Source organism: Miscanthus floridulus, chromosome 17, assembly GCF_019320115.1.
Source record: "Miscanthus floridulus cultivar M001 chromosome 17, ASM1932011v1, whole genome shotgun sequence".
Classification (NCBI taxonomy): Eukaryota; Viridiplantae; Streptophyta; class Magnoliopsida; order Poales; family Poaceae; genus Miscanthus; species Miscanthus floridulus.
The window spans coordinates 102,725,716-102,748,601 of NC_089596.1; the positions used below are offsets into that span (position 1 = coordinate 102,725,716).

The window sequence follows — 22,886 nt, forward strand, 5'->3', positions numbered from 1 at the left end:
ATACATCAAGGGTCAAGAATCCCCAGAAAGTAGATAGGCTAAAAAGCAAGGTAGAAAAAAAATCAGAAAAATGAAAAACACAACAAATGAGCCTCTAGCTAGACCAATTTATTGTTGCCCGAGATAACAGCCCAATATCTTATCGGCCCAGTACACTACTTTGACTTGAACAAACTGATCAAGCATTCAGGCCCATAATACACGGCCCGTTAGGGTTTCTCGCCCCAGCACATAAATACTACTTCGCCTCCGGGGCCTCCCTAGTCGGCCGCCATCTTCCCTGTTAGGTTTTAGGAGACCTCCGCCGCCCCTCCGGTCTCGCGAGCTCGCCGAAATGGTCGCCCACAGGGTAAGCCTACCGCCGCCGTCTTCTCCACCTCCTCTTGTCTTGATCCAACGCGTATTTGCTGTTCCCGGTTTGGCTGATCTCCTAATTTCTTCTGTGATCCGTTTCGGCGCGGCAGTTCCATCAGTACCAGGTGGTGGGTCGCGCGCTGCCGACCCCGACCGATGAGCACCCCAAGATCTACCGCATGAAGCTCTGGGCCACCAACGAGGTTCGCGCCAAGTCCAAGTTCTGGTCAGTGCCGTACACTCTCGGGCCGATGTTAGGATTCTATAATTGCTTTTTCGATGCGGGTTTCTGACGATGGCGTCTCGCTTGTTTGCGCGTAGGTACTTCCTGAGAAAGCTCAAAAAGGTGAAGAAGAGCAATGGCCAGATGCTCGCCATCAACGAGGTTCAACCAATCCTTTCTCTTATTGTGAACGTTGCTATGCTTTTTGAATTGGTGTGGATCTATAGATAGGTGTCGTTTGTGTGTTTCCATTGCTGATGTTATGTCGTGAAGTATATGCCCTTCCTGGCCGTATTAGTGATAATGCATCTCACTTCATCATTTGATTAGTTACAAGTTCAATAGATAAAAGGTATATGCGATCAGTGATTCTTCAGTAAGAGCTCAAAATCCATAAATTGTACAGATGGCTCTCGTTTCAATTTGGGGGGCTCTGAATTTGTCAATCGTGTGAGGAGCTGGTTTGCTCTTTGATTATTTGAGCAAGTAGGTGCTGTTCTACATGAAACTGTGGTATCGAATACTTCCATATTAAAGAATTGAGGGAGTTCAATTGATGCACATGCACTAGTGTTTCAATTTATGTTTCTGCAGAAGTTGTGATATCACACACTTCCTCTGTTTGCATGCTTATCACTTTTGAATTTTACCATTTCTTGATCAATCAGGGTAAAAAAAGTATTCTTAATGTAAACATAGGAAGCACATGTGTTCCACTTTTCAGCATTAGGGCGCTTAAAACTTGTAGAGCTAATGTTCTATTCATCTGAAAATCCTGTTGCAGCTATGACAGTGTCCAGTGTTGAAACATATGTTCCCTACTGTACTTCGTGATACATAAGAACATTGATGCTGTGATTTTGTTACATGTAGTGGTCTGGCATCATATTGAGGTGGCAAACTTACAATAAGCTGAGTCAGTAATGTCTGTTGAATGGTGCTTTTAGCTATTTAGCAATTTTGTTAGTTGTTGAAGGGTTTCATTGGTGGTGTCATTTTCCCCCCTAGCTTGCCTTAGATATAGCCAGAGCTGGATGAGGCAATCCCACTTGTTCTCTTATGTTTTATTTGTCCATATCAGCTTCTTAATATGCTTGATGTTTCTCAGATCTTTGAGCGCAACCCAACCACTATCAAGAACTATGGCATCTGGCTGCGTTACCAGAGCAGGACAGGTTACCACAACATGTACAAGGAGTACCGTGACACCACCCTGAACGGTGCCGTGGAGCAGATGTACAATGAGATGGCCTCCCGCCACCGCGTGAGGTCCCCCTGCATCCAGATCATCAAGACGGCGACGGTCCACTTCAAGCTGTGTAAGAGGGACAACACCAAGCAGTTCCACAACTCTAAGATTAAGTTCCCGCTAGTGTACCGCAAGGTGAGGCCACCCACCAGGAAGCTCAAGACCACTTTCAAGGCGTCCAGGCCCAACCTGTTCATGTGATAGGCGTCGTCAGATTATCGTACCTGTGTGTTCTGTGTCTTAGCGCCTGAGAGATAAAAGATTTTGCCTGTGCAAGTTTTGGTGCCCCGTGGATTGAGCACTTTGATGTTTCCAGTTACGGATTTGAATGATGCTATGCAAACCCTTGACTTTCGTCCAAATAGTTATCAGCATACTGCTATTTACTTGCCCTGTCTCCCTTGCTGCCATTGTTGGTTCTCGGTGCGTTTACTCTTGTCTAAAATTGCCTGATTGTCTGATAGTTCGGAATTTCTTATTTTGTACTGTGGCCCCGCTGTTTGCCTGCAGCCTGCAGGATTTTCGATTTTAAGTTCTTTTAGCAAACTTGTTGCCTCGCAAGACCGCTAACCTGTGGTTGTATGCCGTGGGTTTGGAACCCTCTTGTTATCATTCAGAAGAACAGTAAGGGCCTACGAAAGCTGCTGAAGCCGTACCACATTCCAGTGGCTTACCTGCTCGAGCTCTAGTGCTTTGCAGCAGAAGCCGTTTCTCATAGAGGTTTAGTTCAGCTATAGAGAAGCCAAAGCTGCTCAAAAGCCTTGCCAAGGAGGCCCGAAGGTAGGCAGGTCAGGAGAGTACTGGACAGCACAGTTGAGCGGCTGCTGCTGAAATGATGCACATTTGGACGTGGAAAACGTTGGCATCCCGTCAAGGCGACATCAGCGGCGGATGTGCATGGTTGCATAGCGCAGTACTGGTAGATGTGTAGATGCTGCTAGCGACGTTTGGGCAGGGTCAGGGCATCAGACTTTCCCAGGTCGGGGCTCTTCACCTAACCACCCGAAAGCAAGCCGCATCGGCTGCTCAGGGCGTCCGTCCATGGTTTGTTTGGTTTCAGCCTTTCAGGCTGCTTGCGGAAGCAGATCCTGGTGAACCATCGCTGGCGTTGGCCGCTGCCTGTGAATTATTCCGGTTCCTTTTTTTTTATGATTTGATATCGGCCAACGGAATGGTGGTCGTTGGAAAGCAGATTAGATGCATGATTACGATGACAAAGTCAGGTGACTCCATTTTCAGTGAACCATTCACGGCCAATTTGCATTGCAGCGTAGAGGCCATGATCACACATGGTGAAGCAGCAGTGGCAAGACGGTAGAAGTAGGCGAGAGACGAGAGGCCTCTGTAGCCTGTAGCCTGTAGCCTGTAGCCTGTAGCCTGTAGCCTATATACCTGTACGCCCAGAGACTCTCTGACATTTTGCACCCAAAAGCAGCAGACAACGCGTGGTCTGGTTTTCCCTGCTGTCAAAATGAAACGATCATTTGTGGTGCTTTTGGCATTCTGAAAACTTCAACCTCGCCTGTACAAACTCCTACTGTACAAGGTAAAGGGTCACTGTGTGGTGACTGGTGAGTGATTGGGGTGATGCAGTGCAGTGAAGCATCGTCCTGTTCATTTGGGCTTGTTTAACTTATAAGTCATGGCTGAAAGTACCGTTGACTAGTTTGATGTGAGAGAAATATTATTCATTGGCTGATAAATCATGGCTTATAAGTCAGATACGACAAAGCGAACAAGCTGAGCAATGGCACACGGATGAAGATCCCAGTAGGGGCTGCCCCACCTCGCGCGCGCTTTTCCTTCCACTCGAGATCGGTCCGGGTGGACTCGAGTGCGCGCTGGCCCATCGCAGAATGAGTGCAGCCGCAGAAAGAAACAATTCGACACATATCCATGCCATTTCTGAACCCCAGTTTATGTCCTTCAGTTTCTCTACAGTAAAGTCTGAACCGTGGAAGGTGTGCTGTGTGCACTGCATGTGACCGTATGCGCGACTACAGTGCGAGTGCACTAGTGCAGCAAGGCCTTGTGTTTGTTGGGTTCTTGGCGGCCTACTTTCCCATCCCAAATGGCAGCGATGAGATGCATGGAGAGGAATGGGAGACCATTGCGCCTCACTGTCTGTCCCAGAGAAACGGCTAAAAAGGAGGATGAAGGATGAGCTGCACTCTCGGTTGGCCATTACAATAAGACTGCATAGATACAGCCAACAGCCATAGTGCTTCAGTTATCTCGCCCCCCAATAGTTGCCTCTATATATATCATAATCATACATACATAAATAAAACACGCACCCTAGATACCGTATCCGGCATGCCACAGCACCTAGGGCAATGTAGCATAGCATAGTTCCACAAGAAGAAATCCTGCGGCAAGTGGCAACCAGACAAAGAGGAGGCTATTGTTGGGCACTGATCATGGTGCCAAAGCTCGTCGCGTTCCCGCCGGTACAGCGAAAATCCTCTCTTGACCATCCCTGTCTGCGGCTGACAGGGACTTGTTAACAGATCCTCCCATTAGCAACAACTACTACAAGATGTAGGCATGTAGCTTTGCGTTCATCAGCCATGCATGCAAATCCCTCTCCCCTGCTGCTTGGTCAGCACCTCCTGCTTTTCCAGTGAGAATCACATGAGATATTACAAAGCGATGCCTACTTCATCACTAACCCAAAGGAAAAACAAAAGATGGAGCAAAATTTGATGCCATGATGGCTACTTGTGAGCAGAAAGCCAGAAATGTATGTACAAGGGAGGCGTCTTGCTTGCACATCGCCATGCATGCACACACAGCACAGAGACCGGGGGAGTTGGCAACTTGGCATGGCATCCAACATGCAGGCATGGAGTTGGTGGGAGACCGGCTGGGAGGGCACACACCGCACACGCTCGCTGCTGCCCGCTGGACCGAGATCTCACTAGCTCCCGTCAAGGATCGAGGTGATGGTGTCTGTAATCTTTGCACTACCAGCCCGCTGTTCAAGCAATCTCAAGCTCAACTGTTCCACAGCGTAGATTCAGATCCTGGGTTCTCGTTGCGGCGACACCGTGAGCAAATGAAAAATGTTTGCAGGTTTGGCTGCAAATGTACATGTGTGTGAACTTACTTGGGCAGATTAGGTTCTTGCAGCATTCTGTCATCACAATATAAGGTACTCCTAGACAGTGACCAAATCCTACAGTATCTTCATCATGATGAAATCAGTAGATCATTATGTCGAAATCCTATAACATTCTTGCTAGTTCTGCATGCAAAACCGAAGCTAAAACAGAAATGAACAGGTCTGTGAATGTATGTATGATGTTTTTGACAGAAATTCAGGCCTCATTTCATTCACCAAGAGCTAAACGTATCAATACAGTTAGGCAGTACTGTCATGGCCATATCTGAAGAAAAAAAAAGCAGGACGACGATGCAAAGCTGCCTGCCTGTGCTGGTCTGGTCATGAGATTTTTTAACACTTTTTTAAACTAATTTTAAATCTAACCCTGTTTTATTTTTTTTCCCAAACTAACACTTTTTGCCGCGCCTATTTCCCTGACGCGGCGAAACGCCTGTGCCGTGCCATGCATGGTGGCGCGACGAGGGGGATGACGTGGCGACGATCGAGGCGCTGACCGGTGACGTGGCAGGTTCTGCCGCGTCATAGCCCACGGCGCGGCACTGACGCGCCAAGACCCACGGCGCGACAGGACCTAGACACAAGCAGAAGCCGACCAACCTCAATTGCAATTGAACGGGAGCTGGTGTCGGTGCTGTAAACAACTACAAGTGCTGCCGTGACGCATTGAAACGAATATAAAGCAAATAAATTGAGTTCGTGTGCAAGTTGACAAGTTGCCACATAACATTTTTATTGGTTTAACATAAGTTCGACATAACCAACTAAGTCTGCAAGTTTCGAACGACAATATTCGTTCGCCATAAGTTCGACATAACCAACTAAGTCCCAGGAGTGTAAGGATCCCTCTGACACCCCTGTCTCTTCGGATTTATAGACAACATATTAAGAGTGTAGCCAACGTCGGTGTGGTAGCGTTGCCGGTGCGTACGGCTCGTACCCTGCAAGTATATGATATACACGATTACTTATAATATTTATGATCGTTAGTTCATGGAGCTTACGTAATTAAAGAAACTACCTTTATTACTACCTGTGAGGCTCCTTGGGTACCAAGCGGGGCACAACCTAACTGAGACATGCCGATCTCGTTCTGCTGCCAAGGGTCCCACTGGTGGTGCTGTATGCGGAAGCCCGGGGGGTCATCATCGTCATCGTTGTCCTCGTTTGCAGGGTCCTTTCCAGCGCTATAATGTGGTGGTGTACGCACAGCACGAGCGACACCTGTCGCCAGTTGAGAAGAGCCGACTGGTGCCCTCAAAGAGCCAGAAGACGTGCCACCCGACCGCGCCGGGTAATCGGGTTCCACCCAAGGAGTGTCCATGCAACTCAACTTCTGAGCTAGCTTCCTGCAGCTCCGCTTCACCTTCTGCATAAATAGACGTTAAAGTTAGTGTATTTCCCAAATGCATATACACTAAAGAAATATTTTCGGAACGAACAAGTTTATGTTTACCTCCATAAAAGCCTCGAGAATGCCTGACCCCTGCCCTCTAGACTCGTGAAGCCAAAACGCTGCTTCGTTGGACAACCTTGACAATTGTGTCGTCTGGGTACAGAAACACGGTTGGACAATTTTAGTACACATACTTAATACCAAATGGATAACAAATTGTATCATTCGAGTATCTTACCACGTATCTTTGAAGCGGGGCTCTCTGTAGTTGTATGTCGTCCCTAGTGGCAACGTCGTACACATCTTCGATCACATCTTCCTCGTCGTCCTTGTCAATCGCCTCCTCAATGTACGGGGGCTTGATATGTGTCCTCGTAGACCTGTAAAGCCACCGTAGATACTCATCGAAGGTGTGCTGGTCGTGTGGGGGACCCGCATCGACCGGTTGCCGGTCCCTGGTCTGCCACAATTGGATGTACGCGTTGTGTGTCACACGTCAATCCTTGGTCTTATATATCTTCCTATAGTCATACCTGCAACAAAACGATTGTTAGTTGTACCATACATACCTCTGGACTGTAGCTTTGTTATTAATCGATAACGCACCCATGTAATTTTTGGTTGGTGGATTAAAGCGGTGGTGGGTAGCCTATCATTCTTTCAAACTGCCTGCAAACCCTGATGGGCAAGTGAATCTCAACCACGTGGACGAAAATAAGAGAAACGTTGCAGCGATATTCGTTTGACTCATCCCTAGCGACATGACTCAGATAGTCCTGGAGCTCTGGAGCATCCCAAGGACACCAATGTACCTGAACATTTCGTAATTGAGTTAGGTTGTGATATAATGTACATCGAACAAGACACATGTATGATAGTAAAGAGAGCGTAACCTGGTGCTATGTCAAGACGTCGAGACAGTCCGTGTACTCCCTGTACTTGCACCTCACATTCCCTCTAACTAATTCTGCTTGCGTCCAGATATACAAAGATGTAGGGAGTGTATCCTGCCCGTTCTAATGTTGCAATGAACACGATAATGAATTAGCCATTAATAAATTTATCACATGTAACTGCCTCAAAGAATATAGTGAACCGAAGTACTTACAGGGAAACCAGTAACAAGGGGCCTCCCAATGGGCCATCGTTCCCAATACCAAACCTGGAGTAGGTAGGAGCAACCCCCAAGGTTCGCATACCCTGAGGTGTGACGGCAGGCAACGCATAGCTATCGATACGTTCATGCCATGACTGCGCTGCCTCAGCTGTACGTCGCTATGTTATCCCACGGCTGACGTAGTATGTCAAGAAAGATCTAGCTGATGGTGTTGCCCGAGGCGTCCGAGAATAGGAAAGCACCAAGGAAGTGCCAGAGCCACACTCTAGCGAACCTGTCGATCTGAGCCTCATCAGCCTGTGGGTCCAAGTAATCAAAGCGCCTTGTGATCCACGATGATGAAACACTATAACTTTTCCTGAAATTCACCAAAGAAAATAAGACCCGATTGAAAGCATCTAGGCCCCTAGTTGGATTTCGGTGATTAATGTCAATATAAGATTACTATGACTAACGTGTGTTTTGCAGAGGCAATTAAGTTAGGTCATGGTAATGGAGATCGATTGGGCAATCGAGGTTGTCATGCCCCTACGATGGAAATTGTTTTGGTTTTTAAAGGATGGACGACAAGGTTAAGGATAACTAGTTCTAAGTGTCGATTGGAGTTGGAGAGACACTTAGAGTAGTTTAGGACTTTGTTTTTCCTTTGGCCATACTATTAAGGGGGGTATGAACGGGTAGCGTGACCTAGTTGAGTCTATGAGTTAGGTGTGGTGCACACTTGTTAAAACTAGCTCTAGGTAGCTCCTATGAATGCCTAAGATCCTTTGGAGCAAACTTCATTCACATATGTTCAAAAGTTGGAAGTGAATGGATGGTCAAACATTGACCGAACATTGGCTCCGGTGCGACCGGACGCTGGCCGCAGGGTCCGGTCAGTTCATTTGACCATGAAGAACAAGTCTGGTGTGACCGGACGCTAGAAGGTCGTGTGACCGGACGCTGAGGGCTAGCGTCCGGTCGACTCCAGTAAGGGTCCAGACTTGGGAAAGAGTGACCGGACGCGTCCGGTCAGTGGTGACCGGACCCTGAGTATCCAGCGTCCGGTCGTTTACAGTAAGCATCCAAGAGCGACCGGACGCGTTCGGTCGGTACTGACCGGACCCTGACAGCGTCCGGTCATCACTTGAAAACTGTTCGCGGGTTGAACTGACCGGAGCGTCCGGTCAAAACGATCGGAGCGTCCGGTCATCCCGCAGAAGCTCATAACGGTTCGTTTTTCAGGCTGCCTTATAAATAGAAGCTCCACTCGTGAGTGGAGCAACTTTTGCTCATTCCAACAGCTGAGAAACACGTTTGTGAGTGCCAAGAAGAGCAAGGTCCTAGTGAGGTGTTTGTGATTTGAGAATCCAAGAGAGTAGCCTCACTAGCAAATCAAGAGTAGCAAAGTGTGTATCCATCTTCTCATTAGGCTTCGCGTGGTCAAGTGAGAGTTCGTGCTTGTTACTCTTGGTGATCGCCATCACCTAGACGGCTTGGTGGTGATTGGGAGTTTGGTGTTCACCTAGCGGAGCTTGTTGGTGACTCAACTCAAGTTGTGAGCGGTTTTGGGTGATTCGCCGTGACGGAGTGTCGAAGAATCAACCCGTAGAGAGCACTTAATCCTTGCGCGGATCAAGGGGGAGCTACACCCTTGCGCGGGTGCTCCAATGAGGACTAGTGGGGAGTGGCGACTCTCCGATACCTCGGCAAAATATCGCCGCGTTCCTTTCTCTCTCTATTTACTTTGAGCACTTACTTTGAGTATTTACGTTGAGCAATTCAATACTTGTTTTACATCCATAGAATTGCTTGCTAGAGTAAGTTTGGAACATAGGTTGCGAGGTTGTTGTGCATTAGTTTGATTTAAACACTTTTCTAGGCACAAGGGGTTAATTGGGCTATCCGTAGGATTTGATTATTGCAAGAGAATTTAGAATTAGCCCAATTCACCCCCCTCTTGGGCATCTTGATCCTTTCACCGATGACTGTAGAAAAGCAATGCAAGTATTAAATAGGCTTGAATTGCTTACTTATTTTTCTTGAAAACCTCATCATCCGGTGAAAGAAAGCCAGTGAACTGAGCCACCAGCTCCCTCTAGTGATCGTTGTCAACTATACATGTCACTGGAAGCCCCCCAACCGAAGGTCAAAGATAGTCTTTACATCCTGCATGGTCAAGGTCATCTCGCTGCAAGGTAGGTGAAACTTGTGGGTCTCAGGCCTCCACCTGTTATAAGAATAGAACGTCTATTAGTTACCTCAAATTTGTTATAAGAATATTTACGTACAATGAAGGCACTCGCACATGTCTACAACTGTAGTAAATAGTGCTGGGTCAGGGGGCGAAAGACCGTAGTTGATAACACGGATAAGCTCGAAGAAGCTGGCATGCCGTATGTACGGCACGTAACGCTCGTCCCACTGGTGCGCCCTGGTGTGCGTGCGGGGCCTCAAAGGAGACAAGGGCACCTCTGCGTCGATGTTAGTCAAGAAGTGTGCTCGGTGCGGGTCGTCGTACTCCACCTCAAGAAGGAGGTACAACGGGTGCTGCGTGGAAGGGAACATCCTGTTAAAATTTAATAAACAAAGGTTTAGAGTATTCAAATTAACAATATTCAAATTAACATTATGTAGCATTGCAAAATTTGAATTACTTGTTATGCAATACGAAAACAATATGAAAGCACATGTATATATTCAAAGTAACATTAACAGACATATTAGACAACTTCACTAGGAAAATAAGCAACTTCTATATATAGTTGTTCAGACACAAGACAACTAGAAGATGCCATAACTGCATTTGCTATATAGCTTTCCTTTCTTTTTCGTTGCACTGTTGATTTAAAGTATATAATCTACACAATCTATAATTGAGGAGATGCCATAACTGCATTTGCTATATAATTTTCCTTTCTTTTCTCTCATAATAGCCCGTTTCCATCCACCAGAAGCGACGGCCTTTCCCCACTCGCTCTCCACATTTAAGCATTTACGCCCAACTTGAAAAGACAAATTAAAGCCCCGACTTTGCGCTAGCGAGTACGCCAAAAGCTTCTTTGCCAACTTTAGAATAAAAACAAATACGGATAATACGGAAAGCTATTCACGGCACCGCGCTAATGAGTATGCTAAAGGTTCACTGCTATACGAAAACGAATGAATGTATCTATGGGCAGGTGAACGTATCTATGGACAATTTAGGAAAACAAAACTATGATTTCGTGCCGCTGAGTATGCTAAAAACTTATTTGCTAACTTTAAAATAAAAATAGATACAAATAATATAGAAAGTTAATCATAACCCGACGATAATAATATATATACTAGAAGCTTATTTGCCAACTCTAAAACGAAAGGTGATGAATATATTTTACAAAGAAATTTAACGAAACATACACATAGAATTCATTGCACACGAGACTGTTGATATCCCTAACAAATACATATATGAATTTTACAAAAGCTAGCTGAGTTTTACAAATACCTATGTGCGTGGCCAGAGGGTGCGACGGGCGGCCGACGGCTGTGGCGCGGCGGGCGCGGCGGGACTGGCGTGCCGCTGTGCGTGGCGCAGCCGGCGGCAGGCGTAGCTGGCAGGCAGACAGAGGGAGGGCGGCTCGCGGACGATATTTAACTAGGACTGCCGCGCCAAGATCGGTGGCGCAGTAGAACCTGCCACGTCACCGGTCAGCGCCCCGGTCGTCGCCACGTCATTCCCCTCGCTGCGCCACCATGCATGACGCGGCACAGGCGTTTTGGCGCGTCAAAGAGATAGGCGCGGCTAAAAGTGTTAGTTAAAAAAAAACAGTGATAGATTTTAAACTAGTTTAAAAAAGTGTTAAAAAATCGTTCTAGAAGGTTTAGTTAGCCTAGCCACTGGACCTCTAGACAACTTGCCTACAATGCCTTTTGCTTTTCTGAAACCTTGCCTACAAACTTCAACAGTTGATACCCTACTTTCAGTCTTGTGCTTTTGCAAAATTTCCTGGATGCTGATACATACAGGAGCAGCCAACAACATCTTGGTGCTTCCTGCTGCACCACCACAACACAAAGCCGTCCTTTCACACCATCATACCGCAGAGCTGTCAAACCGTACCCTCAAAGCTCAAAGGAGCTAAAGAGCGCCCATCCATCTATCTCCGATTCCATCCCCTCCCAAGTCCCAACAGCACAAAAGTCCACCGCACTATATTATCGTTAGGCCGCAAAAGCAGCAGCAGCTGCTCATATCCAAATCATTCACTGGACAGCCCTCCCAAGTTATTCCCTGAGACTGGCCGATCACATTCTGTTTCTTGAATTCCTTGGAGGATTCTTTCATTCGTCTGCAAGTCATCTCGGAAGACCAAGACCGCGGCGTCGCCGCATTGCGCGGAGAATTGGAAGAAAGCCTCGGTTTTGTGCTGTTCTTTTTGTTCATTCTTCAGTGAAGATAGGTTTCTTCAGCTCTCCTTGAGTTCTTGTAATGCCTGTACATAAAGGCCGGAAGGGCTTGGAAGAAAGGAATGACTTGAGGTGATAGTGTGTGTGACAGAGAGAGGGATTGTGAAAGGCTGAGAGCTCCTCTTGTTCTTCCTCTGCCATTGTTTTTTCCCCTTTTTGAGGGCTGTTCTGGAGCTCTGTTTTCGTTGTTTCTTGCCACCTTTTGGCGTTCGTTTCTGCCGAGGAGAGACTGCATTGAGAAGCAGCAATGCTACTGTTCAGGAGAAAAAGACTGCTCCTTGCATCTGCAGGTTGTGTGATTCTCATGCTTCTCACACCAACCCATGGTAGCTCAAATCCAGAGCAGAGCTACAAGATGGCTCAGCCTTTGGAGGTAATTTCCATGCCCTCTACTACTCCTGAAAGCTGAAACTGCCACCAAATTTTTCCTCACTCTGTTCAACTTTACCAGAATCTGAATATCTGACAGACAGTAGAAGTTGTGTTGTATTACTGACTGCGACACCTGGATTGATCTTGCAGCTCACACCCAAGCTCTCGCTGCAGCTCAAGCTCCATGCCTTCCTGCTCTGGTCTTCAGTTGGCTTCCTGATGCCGATCGGGGTGCTGCTCATCAGAGCTTCCAGCAATGTCAAAAGCACCAAAGGCGTCAGGTTCCTCTTCTACTGCCACGTCGCTTCCCAGGTCTGTGAGACTGTGACATGAGCTCCATTTCCTGCAACTGCAATCGCCATCAGATATTCACATGCAATGCAATCCTCGCAGATCGTCGCCGTCGCTCTCGCCACCGCCGGTGCAGTCCTGTCTATAAGCAACTTCGAGAACGCCTTCAACAACACGCACCAGAGGATCGGGCTGGCGCTGTACGGCTTCATCTGGCTCCAGCCGCTCGTCGGCTTCCTGAGGCCGGACAGGGGGGTGAGGACGCGGAGCGCGTGGTACCTGGCGCACTGGCTCCTGGGCGTCGGCGTCTGCGTCGTCGGCGTCGCCAACGTCTACATCGGCCTGCACACGTACCAGGAGCGGACCGGCCGGAGCGCGCGGCCGTGGACACTGCTCCTCACCGTCGAGGTGGCGGCCTTGGCGTTCGTGTACCTCGTCCAGGACCGGTGGAGCTACGTGGTGCGGCAGCAGGAGGAGGACGCCGCCGCCCTCGGCGACGAGCGGAGGGAAGGGTCCACCATGTACCCGGCGAACGATTACAAGGAGGTCGTCGTGGTGCCGTAGTCGCCTTGCTGACTCGTGACAGGTCCCCACCCCAGATTACGCTAGTTTAGCCGACGACCCGTCGAGCGGATGGGTTGGAATTCCATGGATGCCGTCTTTGGGAGCTTGCATTTGTACAGGTTCATAGAAAGGAGATGATGTGTTTGAACGAAGAACAACCTGAGTTCGGTTGTTTTTCATTTCAACTCAGTCTCTGAAAGATAAGAGTCTCTTTGGAAATCAGGATTCTAGAGAGAGAGGGATTAAATGCCCTAGTATCTTGAATCCTATAGATCGAACAAATACAGAAAACTGCAAGATCGAATGTTTGGACGAGGCACGGGAAGCTTAGCTCAGTTGGTTGTGGTGGAACTGTCCACCCGGGTTAAGTCCGGGGCTTACACATACATGTGCTCGTATTTTAATAGATTTATTTTAGGATTTAACGGCGTTATGTTTTTAGTGGTAGACGTCTGTGATGACTTCGTTAATCTCGAGATGTCCTGGCACGGTCATTTGGAGGTGCTCATAGAGTTAGGGTTTACGTACGTGTGTTCATAAGGATGAATGTGCGTACGTGTAATTCACAAAAAAAAAAAAGAATTCGATAAGACAGACCAACATAAAGGTTTTCATGAGGTTTAACTTCTCGATAGAATTCTTAAAATCTCTATGAAACAAGCAATTCCATAGAAATTTGATAGGATTTATTTTTCGAAAAAAAGTTAATAGGATTTTTGCAACCCAATCCTTTGTTCCAAAGGGCTTGATAGAAAATTATCTATAGGATTCCAAATTTCCAATCCTCTAGAATTCCTACATTTTTTCTTCGTTTCAAAGCGGTCCTTGTACAGCAGTGTGATGCTTGCGTCACGTTTCTCTTGGGTGAATAAAGAGATTTGCCTATCCCCAATCTTCTGCGATCTTTGATCATTGCAGAACTGAATGAATAAGGAGATTGGAGATTACCCGGAAGAGAGTGCTGACTGGGTGGAGTGCAAACGGCACGTCACCTGGGAATGCACACAAGATTTTTTTGTGTGCGCAGAGATGCAAACACCGGCGACCAACAATCGTTCTGGCGGCCGACACCCGTGCGCGACGCCGAACACAAGCCAAGGAGCATGGACATGGAACGGCGCCGGCGTTGAGTGGCAGTGGCGCCGCATCGGGCTGTTTCAGAGTCCAAGCAACACCAACCAGGGCCGGCCCTTAGTTTTTTTTTTGCCCGGGGAGACAAAAAAAATCAGGAGGCCTTCTACATACATGCTGGTCACAATACTATATGTAAGGGTATGTTTGGTTCACGTCCGCGCACTGCGCCGCACCTTTCGTGTCACAGTTTTGGCGCACGTCTGGTTCGCATCCGTACTTGTCGCGTGACCATGGCTCCGTAGTTCAATTTTTGCGTCTCATCTCGCTAAAAGTCCGGCGACGAAATCATACGCCGCACTTTTGGCGCCACCCCTACTGTGGCTCGGCGCGTGTAGGTGCAGGCCAAACATACCCTAAGTATATATGAAATGTTATTGATAAACACTTAATTTTATATGAAAAACAATATTCATAAAAAATAATTTATTATATTAAATTACCTTCAAGCTACTGCCAATGCCCTACCTTCAAGCGAGCACGAGCTAGCCAGCAAGGAATCAGCAAGCTTCGGTGCTACAACGGTCAAATTCCATCACCGGCCAGCAAAGGACGCACATATTTAATCTAATTAAATCATCGACATTGGGGTTTTGAGGCATACTGGATGACTAGATCACACTCATACGGAGCAGATGCAGAAGCTTGCGTCTCGCGTCTCGGGTGATCGCGTCTTGCGTCGCCGCCAGCCCGCCGCACGATTGCATCTCACGTCGCCGCCACGAGAGGACTCGAGGTTTAAGGAGTCACGATTCGCATGTCCGTGTGTGCCCGCGGACTTGCCGGCTGGGGATGGCTTCACGTGCATGCCAAATACAGAACTGCTTAGACCTCGGCCCTTGGATAGGTCAGCTACTCTTCGCTGCTGGGCCATTGGGCCTTGACAGTTTGACAGGTCATATACATATACGAATATATGATATACCTATAGTGCACATACTTGGGGTGGGGCCCCTTGGAATTGGAGGGCCCGGGGCGACGGCCCGTTTGCCCACCCCCAGGGCCGGTCCTGACACCAACAACAATGTTGATGCGCGAGACCGAGCTCAGCTCGAGTGGCTAGCGGCGGCAGTGGACACGCAGACCGGGACTAGCTCTTAGAATAAAATCTACAACCTCGTCTCGCGTAGTACTACAAATGGACTACGACGTTTCCACCGCCTACGAAGCTACGATGGTTTCGGTGATCTCTAGAAGGACGCGGTCTTCTACTCTGTGTATGGATGTAGATTTGGTCATGCACGTATGGTGTGTGTGGATGTGTGCGTGTGTGTTTAAACAGATGCTACAACCGTAACCAGATGAGAGGCTTAAAAAAAAGCAACAATGTTGATGCAGAAACGTAAAAACGCCAATTATCCCGGCAAAATTATAGGGACACTAATGTTGAAAATTGATTCAGCCCATTAACTGGAACAGGACCAAACAAACAGGAGCATGAAATAAAGGGTAGCAGCTTTCACTACACAGTGAAGAAATTTAACCAGAAACAACACTCCATTGTATTGGCTATTGCATAAGCCCGGCTTGGCAAGCAACGAGTTCTGGTGGTCTGGAGGACAGCTTAGCGAAAGGAAAGGATAAGCGTATTTCACCTATTCAGGCAAGTTTGGACGTATGTTTCATCATTAACCAAACGACTCTGGGTACTACCAACAATAATTTGCCCTATTCGCTTGCTTGGCTGAAAGTACTGTTGGCTGATTTGTTGTGAGAGAAAAATATTGTTCATTGGCTGAAAAAGTACAACTTAGAACCTGTTTGGCACGGCTCCAGATGGCTCCGGCTTCGGCCTGCAAATTTACTGTCCATTCACTGTAGCAGAGCCAGTTTTCTCTCTCCTTCCCTCTCCCTCTCACAGCCAGTAGCTTCACCGGTGAAGCCCGAAATTCTGGCTTGTCCGGCTCCGTGAACAGTACCCGAGCCACAGGGAGAGGAAAAAGCAGGAGAGAGAAATCCTGGCTCCGAGCTACAGTGTTCTACAGTGATCTGCGCGGTGATTGTCAGGCGGAGCCGGAGCTGGCCGAAGCCGTGCCAAACAAGTCCTTATAAACCAAGCTAACAGGGCGAATATCCTACTGGAACTATTGAACCAATAGCACATCAGTTTCTTCTGAACAAGACAGAAATCACGCCGGTTCCTTGGATGAGCCATGTTCAGCATGCTTTGTATGATTATATGATGAAAGCGAAAAATGCTTCAGTAGAGAAAGCGGGTCCTGTCTCATCAACTGAACCAATCTTGCACTCAGCAATACATAGAAGATGCCGCCTCATCTAATACTGCTGCACCAAACCTGCACAAGGGAAACAGTTTGTGAAATTACATCAAAGCAGACATAAAGCAGAAAAAACAAAATATACAAAGACCGTAGCATTTATGTAGACCAATAATCTTCTATCACAAACTCTTAGAAAGGTCTTATCAAGAAGAAGCGCTTAAAAGGCTCCATACTAAAGAAACACTTGAAAGGTTTGTGGAAACATATGCGTAGTGCTGACTAGGCAAACATCAGACTGCCATTGGGTTCCTTCATTGAAATGTTTTAGCTACTAAACTGGAAGAAACAATATAATGAGTACAAAAGAACTTTGTTGTCTTCCCATCCTTTTCATGCTTCAATATTTTGTTCCCTGTTCCTGCCATGATTTTCTTCAAATCCTCTAAGATCCAAAAAAATTGCTTCTGTTGGGTTTCAACTCTAGCCTACCCCAACTTGTTTAGGACTTAAAGGCTTTGTTGTTGTTGCCTCTAAGATCCAAAAAAATTTAATATGAAAACTCAATAACATATCCCAATATGAAACAGAGAAAGCAGTGAACATTAATGGAACAGACTTTGCCTAGAATTAATTCTGAGGGCTGCCTTCATATACTCCATAGATATCTGCAGCCACCTCATGAAAATGAATTACATCGACGTGGAAAGGAAAAGGAGTACTCAAATATAATTGCGTAAAAGAAAAAAAGTAGCTAGCATCCTTTTATCTCTGTGCTGGATGGGAATTCCGTGATGATTCTAGTAGTAATACTTCAGATAGTATTGTCTCTCGGCTGTTCTTTTATATCCTTAACCTAGTTCTTTTGCATGTGGATTGCTTGGTGCTCCCATTACGCAAAAGGGTTGGGCAAGAATCTTATGGGGTGTTTGGTTTGTGGAATGGGATAGTCCATCATCATCTCAATCTTTAATTGGAACTGTGAGTTGCTCCATCACCACCTTATTCCTCAAAGCTAATAATTAGTACTAGTATGAGGAATGAAGTCATTCCACTAAATTTGAGGAATGAACTCATGATGCATCACCTCATCTAGAATGGATTGATTCTACAAATAAACACCCTATTAAAGTTTAGAACTTCGGTTGAGAAACTAATGTCATTTGGTTGCTATTTGTAACGGAATCCAGATGATCCATATGGGAAGCAAAGGAAAAAGGTCTTGAATATTGCTGGAAAGATAAGATATCATGCAATGGAGTCCTGGAGACAATGGCTGCCTCTTCACCAACAATAATAGGGTCAAGCTCTAAAGTCTTAATGAGGCCACAGAAAACTTCAGCAAAGTATTCAACATAGGTCTTATGTTGATCACCTTTCCTCAGCAGGTCAAACTTTTGGATGAAATATAATCCACTCTCACTTGTACAATAGACAAACTTGCAAAAGTACATCATGAGTAATATCCACTATGACCGGGAAAAATATGAGGTACAGAGATCCATTGTTCAAATCATAAATATACGATATTAACTTTTAGACCCATAATCAAATTTCTTTACCTTCAAACAGGACACGAGCTTGAGCTGAAGCTCTTTTGCATTTTAGTAAGTCAATTATTGGATCATCAAAATCATCTGGGTGTGTATCATAATGTGCAAAGAAGCCTTGCTTTAGAGAGCATAAGCTTCATAAATGAAATTTCATTTGGAAGCCAAATGATAAGACTCATCTGCACAATTTGAAGATTGGCACACATGCCATCAGTCCACAGAGCACTTAAGAACTCCCAATCTGCCTCAAAACTCTGGCCAATGGCGTCTCGCGACTTCACCTATAAAAGGAAATCAGTTGTAAACAACAAGATGGCCTTCAAACAGTGCAATAGAGATATCCCGAAGGCAATATCCAGCATTACCTCTAGGTTTTGAAGGATGTGGCAACTCCTTAGCAAGGTAAATATGAACAAAATGGAGTGCATTTTAGTAAAGTCCATAGATAAGACCAAGTTCTTCAAGTTATAAAAGGTGAATGGAAGTGTATACGGCATCTTAACATCATCATTAGCCTGTCACAAAACAAATATAAGAACATTGAAACTGGATAAAAGTCATACAGGGTCTAGAAATACGGACGATTTCTGCGTTACTTTGAAACAAGGGACCACAGGCACATGGAAGCAGGGCAGGAATGAAACGATTGTTTCCATTATTATTAATGATCTATGCAATGAGCTTGAGCCAAACACTAGCGTTTCAGTCTTGATTTATAACAAAGCACATATAAATAAGGAGAACAAAGTGAAAATAATGTACCGGTGAGAAGAGCCTGAGCTTTTGAACGTGAGCAAACCGAGCAAGGAAATCTCCAAAATTATGTTCATGCCGCGGATAGAAGAACACATCAATGTTGGCATATTCGAGGCACGGCAGCTCTCCAATTCGCCAGCCATAGTCATACCCTGAATAGATTGTTAGGCTACGAAGATTGGGCGCCTCAATCACTGAGTCTGGGCAGTCATCAAGGATGGACACATGAGATATATTCAGGGTATGAAGCAAGGGTGATCGACGAATGATAGCTTCCAATTGGTTCTCCCCATTGTCTGGGAAGGCAACAGAGTTGAGGTCTAGCTCCTGGAGCGCGGGGAAGCCGCCGAATCCTACGGGGAGGGGTCGGAAGTTGCAGCCTACCAGCCGCAGGGACACGAGATCACCGAAGGTGAAGATGGAGGAGTGGAGGTTTAAGTAAAAGGGTGGTCTGAGTCGGCCATACATGTGGATGGACTCGACGCGGCAGCGGGAGAGCGCGACGAGCCAGTCGTCAATGCGGCCAGCGTCTTCATGGTCCTCGTCGACGCAGATGTCGAACAGGGAGACGCGGGGGCCGATGTAGGGGAGGAGGACGCTGTCGATGACCGAGGGGTGCGTGGCGAAGGGGAAGGAGAGGGAAAGCACCGAGAGGGACTTCCAGAGGTCCCGCCAGGCGCGGGAGAGCGTGGAGGCGCGCACGGCGTCCGGAGGTCGAGGCGGACGAGGATCTTGTCCTGCAGCTCCGCCGGGAGGGAGGAGAGCCGGTCGGCCCCTGCCACCGCCCGCTTCGGCTCCATCACGCCTCCAGCCCCAGACTCTCCGACTCTCCGTCTCCGTGAGGCAGCGACTCCAGCGTACTAGGCAGAGGCCGCCGCCGGCGAGGGCTCCGTCTCCACTTCTCCATTTCGCCTCCCTCCCTCCGTACGTCGGCCTCCAACGGTCCAGCCTACTAAAGGCCCATCTGTCTACGAGGTTTTAACCGTGTGCCATTATAAAGGTAAGTAATTATCTATAAACTATTAAAAAAGTCGAGATCTCGTGCTACTGTGGTAAACCTTTTTTTTTTATCCTTCACGTCACTTCTGTCAGATTTAGCTCTAACAGTGTCAAACCGCGGTTGTCAAAAGTCCAAAATTTCCTCGGGTCTGAACATGCAATTAATTTTTTTTGACATCTTAATAACCTCAAATGAAAAAAACTCAAAACTAAAAAGTTATCTCGACAATATCTATAATTTTTATATAAAAATTATCTTCATTTAATTCTATAAAAAATATGATTTGATATTATTAATGTCTTAGAAAAATCATATTTTTTATACGGAATCAAATAAATATATTTTTATAAAAATATTATAACTTTCTAGTTTTGAGTTTTTTTCATTTGAGATCATTAAGACGCTAAAAAAATTAATTACATATCTAGACTGAGGATATTTTTGACTTTTCATACCCGTAGTTTGACATCGTTAAAGCTAAATCTGACAGGAGTGACGTGGAGGGTAAAAGAGCTCAACTTTTTAATGACTTACGGATAATCACCTACTTTTATAATGGCACAGTAAAAGGCTCTCTGTCTATGCGCGGAAAGGGATCACTGCAGCCTAGAGGCCCAGGTTTGGACCATACTGACGGCCCGTTTCGTTCTGTCTCCCTCCTCTTGATCTGATTTGCCCACCCCTCCCGAACAGGCTCACTGCTTCGGAAGGTCACTGGAGAGTGCACAACTGCACATGGAAGATCGATAGGGGCTGCAGCTAAGGGGGGAGGTTGATTCGGTCTTCAAGCCACTTCCTTGTCTCTCTTGTGAGCAACCATATGGAACCAAAATCCTCTCTCTTTATACACTCAAGTATTGTGCTGATATATAACTTTTGTTTGTTTTGGTAGATCTCGTAGTATAAGTGTTGATTTAGTGCAAAGTAGCGAGAAAAAAAACATGATTGACAGTAGTAAGGGTATATCTGCTGGACGCTTGCTGGTGATTTTTCAATATGATCATTTAAGGTTCAAGTTTATTGCAGCTTTCTTGTGATGATTTTGCAGACTATTAGGTTATCCATTGGTGCTGCTATGTATTGAGTTCTTGGAATATTCAGCTATCCAGTTTCTGATCATCTCTCCCTCTCTCTCTGACAATTAGCAGTAAGATGTAGTATCTTGTTTTGCAGCTTGTTTGTTCTGTCAAATGTGCTTGCCTGACCAAAGAATATTTTTATTTTTTTAGATAATTTTATAATGTAGCTATCTACTATATAAATCGTGCAATTTTTCTATAGATGTTTTCCCAGTTATTATTAATTTTCAGAGTTAGACTTCATGCAAGGGATCATAGTATTGTTTGGGTAGCTAATCTAGAACTGCAGATTGTGCAGTTATGCATCTTTTCTAGAACTGCAGATTGGTCAATGCTGTTTAGCTAGCTATTTAGAGGACCTTAGTGTGGTTTCTAGAACATGATTCAGGTTGTATTTCGTTCTGTGGTCATGCCATTCCCGTATTGAACAATACAAACCCAACTGTCGCAGGTATGAGCATGTCGTCAAAATAATGATTTTGAGTGTTCTGAAGTAGACGTAGAGGCCAGTGAAGTTTTGTTTCATAAAGAATTATCTATCTCCGCAATTTAAGGTACATGAACTGCCTTTGAGTAGATTAATCAATTAACAAATGTTGGGCATATCTAATGTCTAAGCATCCACACTAACTTCCACCTATTGTTATATGGCTTATGGGAATACTATAAACTGATCATTCAATGAAGTTTATGTCCTTCCATGTGTATCATGCCTATGGCTTATGCGCATTCCCTTCTTTTTGCAAAATGCAATCTGCATTACCTTTGTCATTGGACTTGCCGCACTTCCTATTTGCTATAATTATTTCCGTAGTCAATTCATTCAATTTGCTATGATTGTTTCCATAGTTAATTAATTCCTATATGTGATTTTCCCATGAATTTATAAATCTTGGTGAAGGAAAATAACTGAGCCAATGTATATATACCTGTTCCTGGAAGCTCTTTCTAGAATTAAAGTTCACTAAAAACGCTTTGTCTACAGTGACACAGAAACCCTGAAATAAAAGAAGCTGAGCTAAATTAGAACCACTAAAGCCACGCAAAAAAAAATGAAACTGGTGGATGGGCTCTAATTTTTTTACTGGAAGTTCTCTCAAATTAGAACTAGCAGTGTAGATAAAGCCAAGAGTCTTCCTTTGGATATCTACACTATACATTAGAGTATCAAATATATTTTTAGCATGGTACAATACTTCTATTTAGTTTTGTATAGCATAAGCATGGAGGGTGCATCAGACCTCATGTAACATACATATATGTATATTAAAATATATAGAAGAATAATGTCCACATGTCTTGGGTCATGCCTGATATCCATCTCCTGTACATGGGGCTGACTTGTTATCAGAAACAAGTCGGAAAATTTTTAGATAGCCAAAGAATTTTTGTACGTGGAATTTAAAGCAAAAGCTAGAAACAATATTAAACTAGAGATTAGTCCGCAAGTATATACTAATGACGGCCTGAATCAAACAATGCGAAAATATAGACAACAAACCATATATACTTGAAGAAGGGATACCCTTACCTTGCTAGATCTGTTCTTCAGTCACCTCATAGCTCATAGTTGTATATCACAGAATCACAGTACGAAATTTAGAAGATTTACCTTTGTCTGCACAAGTTCAAAAAAGATAACTAAAACTCATAGTAATCACAAGGAAATATCAGGAATTTAATAAGAAAAATCGTGTAAGACTATGGAAGAAGGAAAAATTATGTAACTGAGGTATGTGACGGAACCATTTGGCCCTATTACTAGGCAGTGCATCTCTAACGTCTAACCTACCCAGGAGTCAGAACAAGCTGGAAACACCATGTCCATATAATATAATCAATTTTGCCTTTGAACTGATTGAGAATCATTTGACAGCATGCATAGCTACTATTTTAAATTACCTCATAGAAAAATTCAACTTGCAACGGTAGTCTTCCAGGTTCAGTTTCAAGAGGATTAACTTAGAAAAATTCCCATTTCTACAACCTGCATATGCACTGCATGTTTGTGTCATTTAGAAAAATAA

The 22,886-nt window shown here is 45.4% G+C and overlaps 2 protein-coding genes and 1 pseudogene across 2 annotated transcripts; 2 read left to right on the plus strand and 1 right to left on the minus strand.

Moving 5' to 3' along the window:
* Positions 1 to 171: 171 nt before the first annotated feature.
* Positions 172 to 2,212, plus strand: LOC136517037 (large ribosomal subunit protein eL20-like). The gene is made up of 4 exons (XM_066510548.1): positions 172 to 349; positions 465 to 580; positions 676 to 739; positions 1,686 to 2,212. The coding sequence occupies exons 1-4, from the start codon at positions 335 to 337 to the stop codon at positions 2,025 to 2,027; spliced, it is 537 nt and encodes a 178-aa protein (XP_066366645.1). The 5' UTR covers positions 172 to 334; the 3' UTR covers positions 2,028 to 2,212.
* Positions 2,213 to 11,848: 9,636 nt separating this feature from the next.
* On the plus strand, positions 11,849 to 13,441 carry LOC136518889 (cytochrome b561 domain-containing protein At2g30890-like). The gene is made up of 3 exons (XM_066512584.1): positions 11,849 to 12,267; positions 12,417 to 12,578; positions 12,660 to 13,441. The coding sequence occupies exons 1-3, from the start codon at positions 12,142 to 12,144 to the stop codon at positions 13,119 to 13,121; spliced, it is 750 nt and encodes a 249-aa protein (XP_066368681.1). The 5' UTR covers positions 11,849 to 12,141; the 3' UTR covers positions 13,122 to 13,441.
* Positions 13,442 to 15,996: 2,555 nt separating this feature from the next.
* Positions 15,997 to 19,737, minus strand: LOC136518967 (F-box/LRR-repeat protein 13-like; annotated as a pseudogene).
* Between the last annotated feature and the right edge of the window lie 3,149 nt (positions 19,738 to 22,886).

What these genes read in the sequence shown, in the direction of transcription:
- LOC136517037 (XM_066510548.1), top strand. An exon ending in CGCGCCAAGTCCAAGTTCTG is followed by an intron (nt 581 to 675) that starts GTCAGTGCCGTA and finishes GTTTGCGCGTAG; the next exon opens with GTACTTCCTGAGAAAGCTCA. An exon ending in AGATGCTCGCCATCAACGAG is followed by an intron (nt 740 to 1,685) that starts GTTCAACCAATC and finishes GATGTTTCTCAG; the next exon opens with ATCTTTGAGCGCAACCCAAC.
- LOC136518889 (XM_066512584.1), top strand. Translation starts at nt 12,142, where the DNA reads ATGCTACTGTTCAGGAGAAAAAGACTGCTCCTTGCATCTGCAGGTTGT. An exon ending in AGATGGCTCAGCCTTTGGAG is followed by an intron (nt 12,268 to 12,416) that starts GTAATTTCCATG and finishes TTGATCTTGCAG; the next exon opens with CTCACACCCAAGCTCTCGCT. An exon ending in ACTGCCACGTCGCTTCCCAG is followed by an intron (nt 12,579 to 12,659) that starts GTCTGTGAGACT and finishes CAATCCTCGCAG; the next exon opens with ATCGTCGCCGTCGCTCTCGC.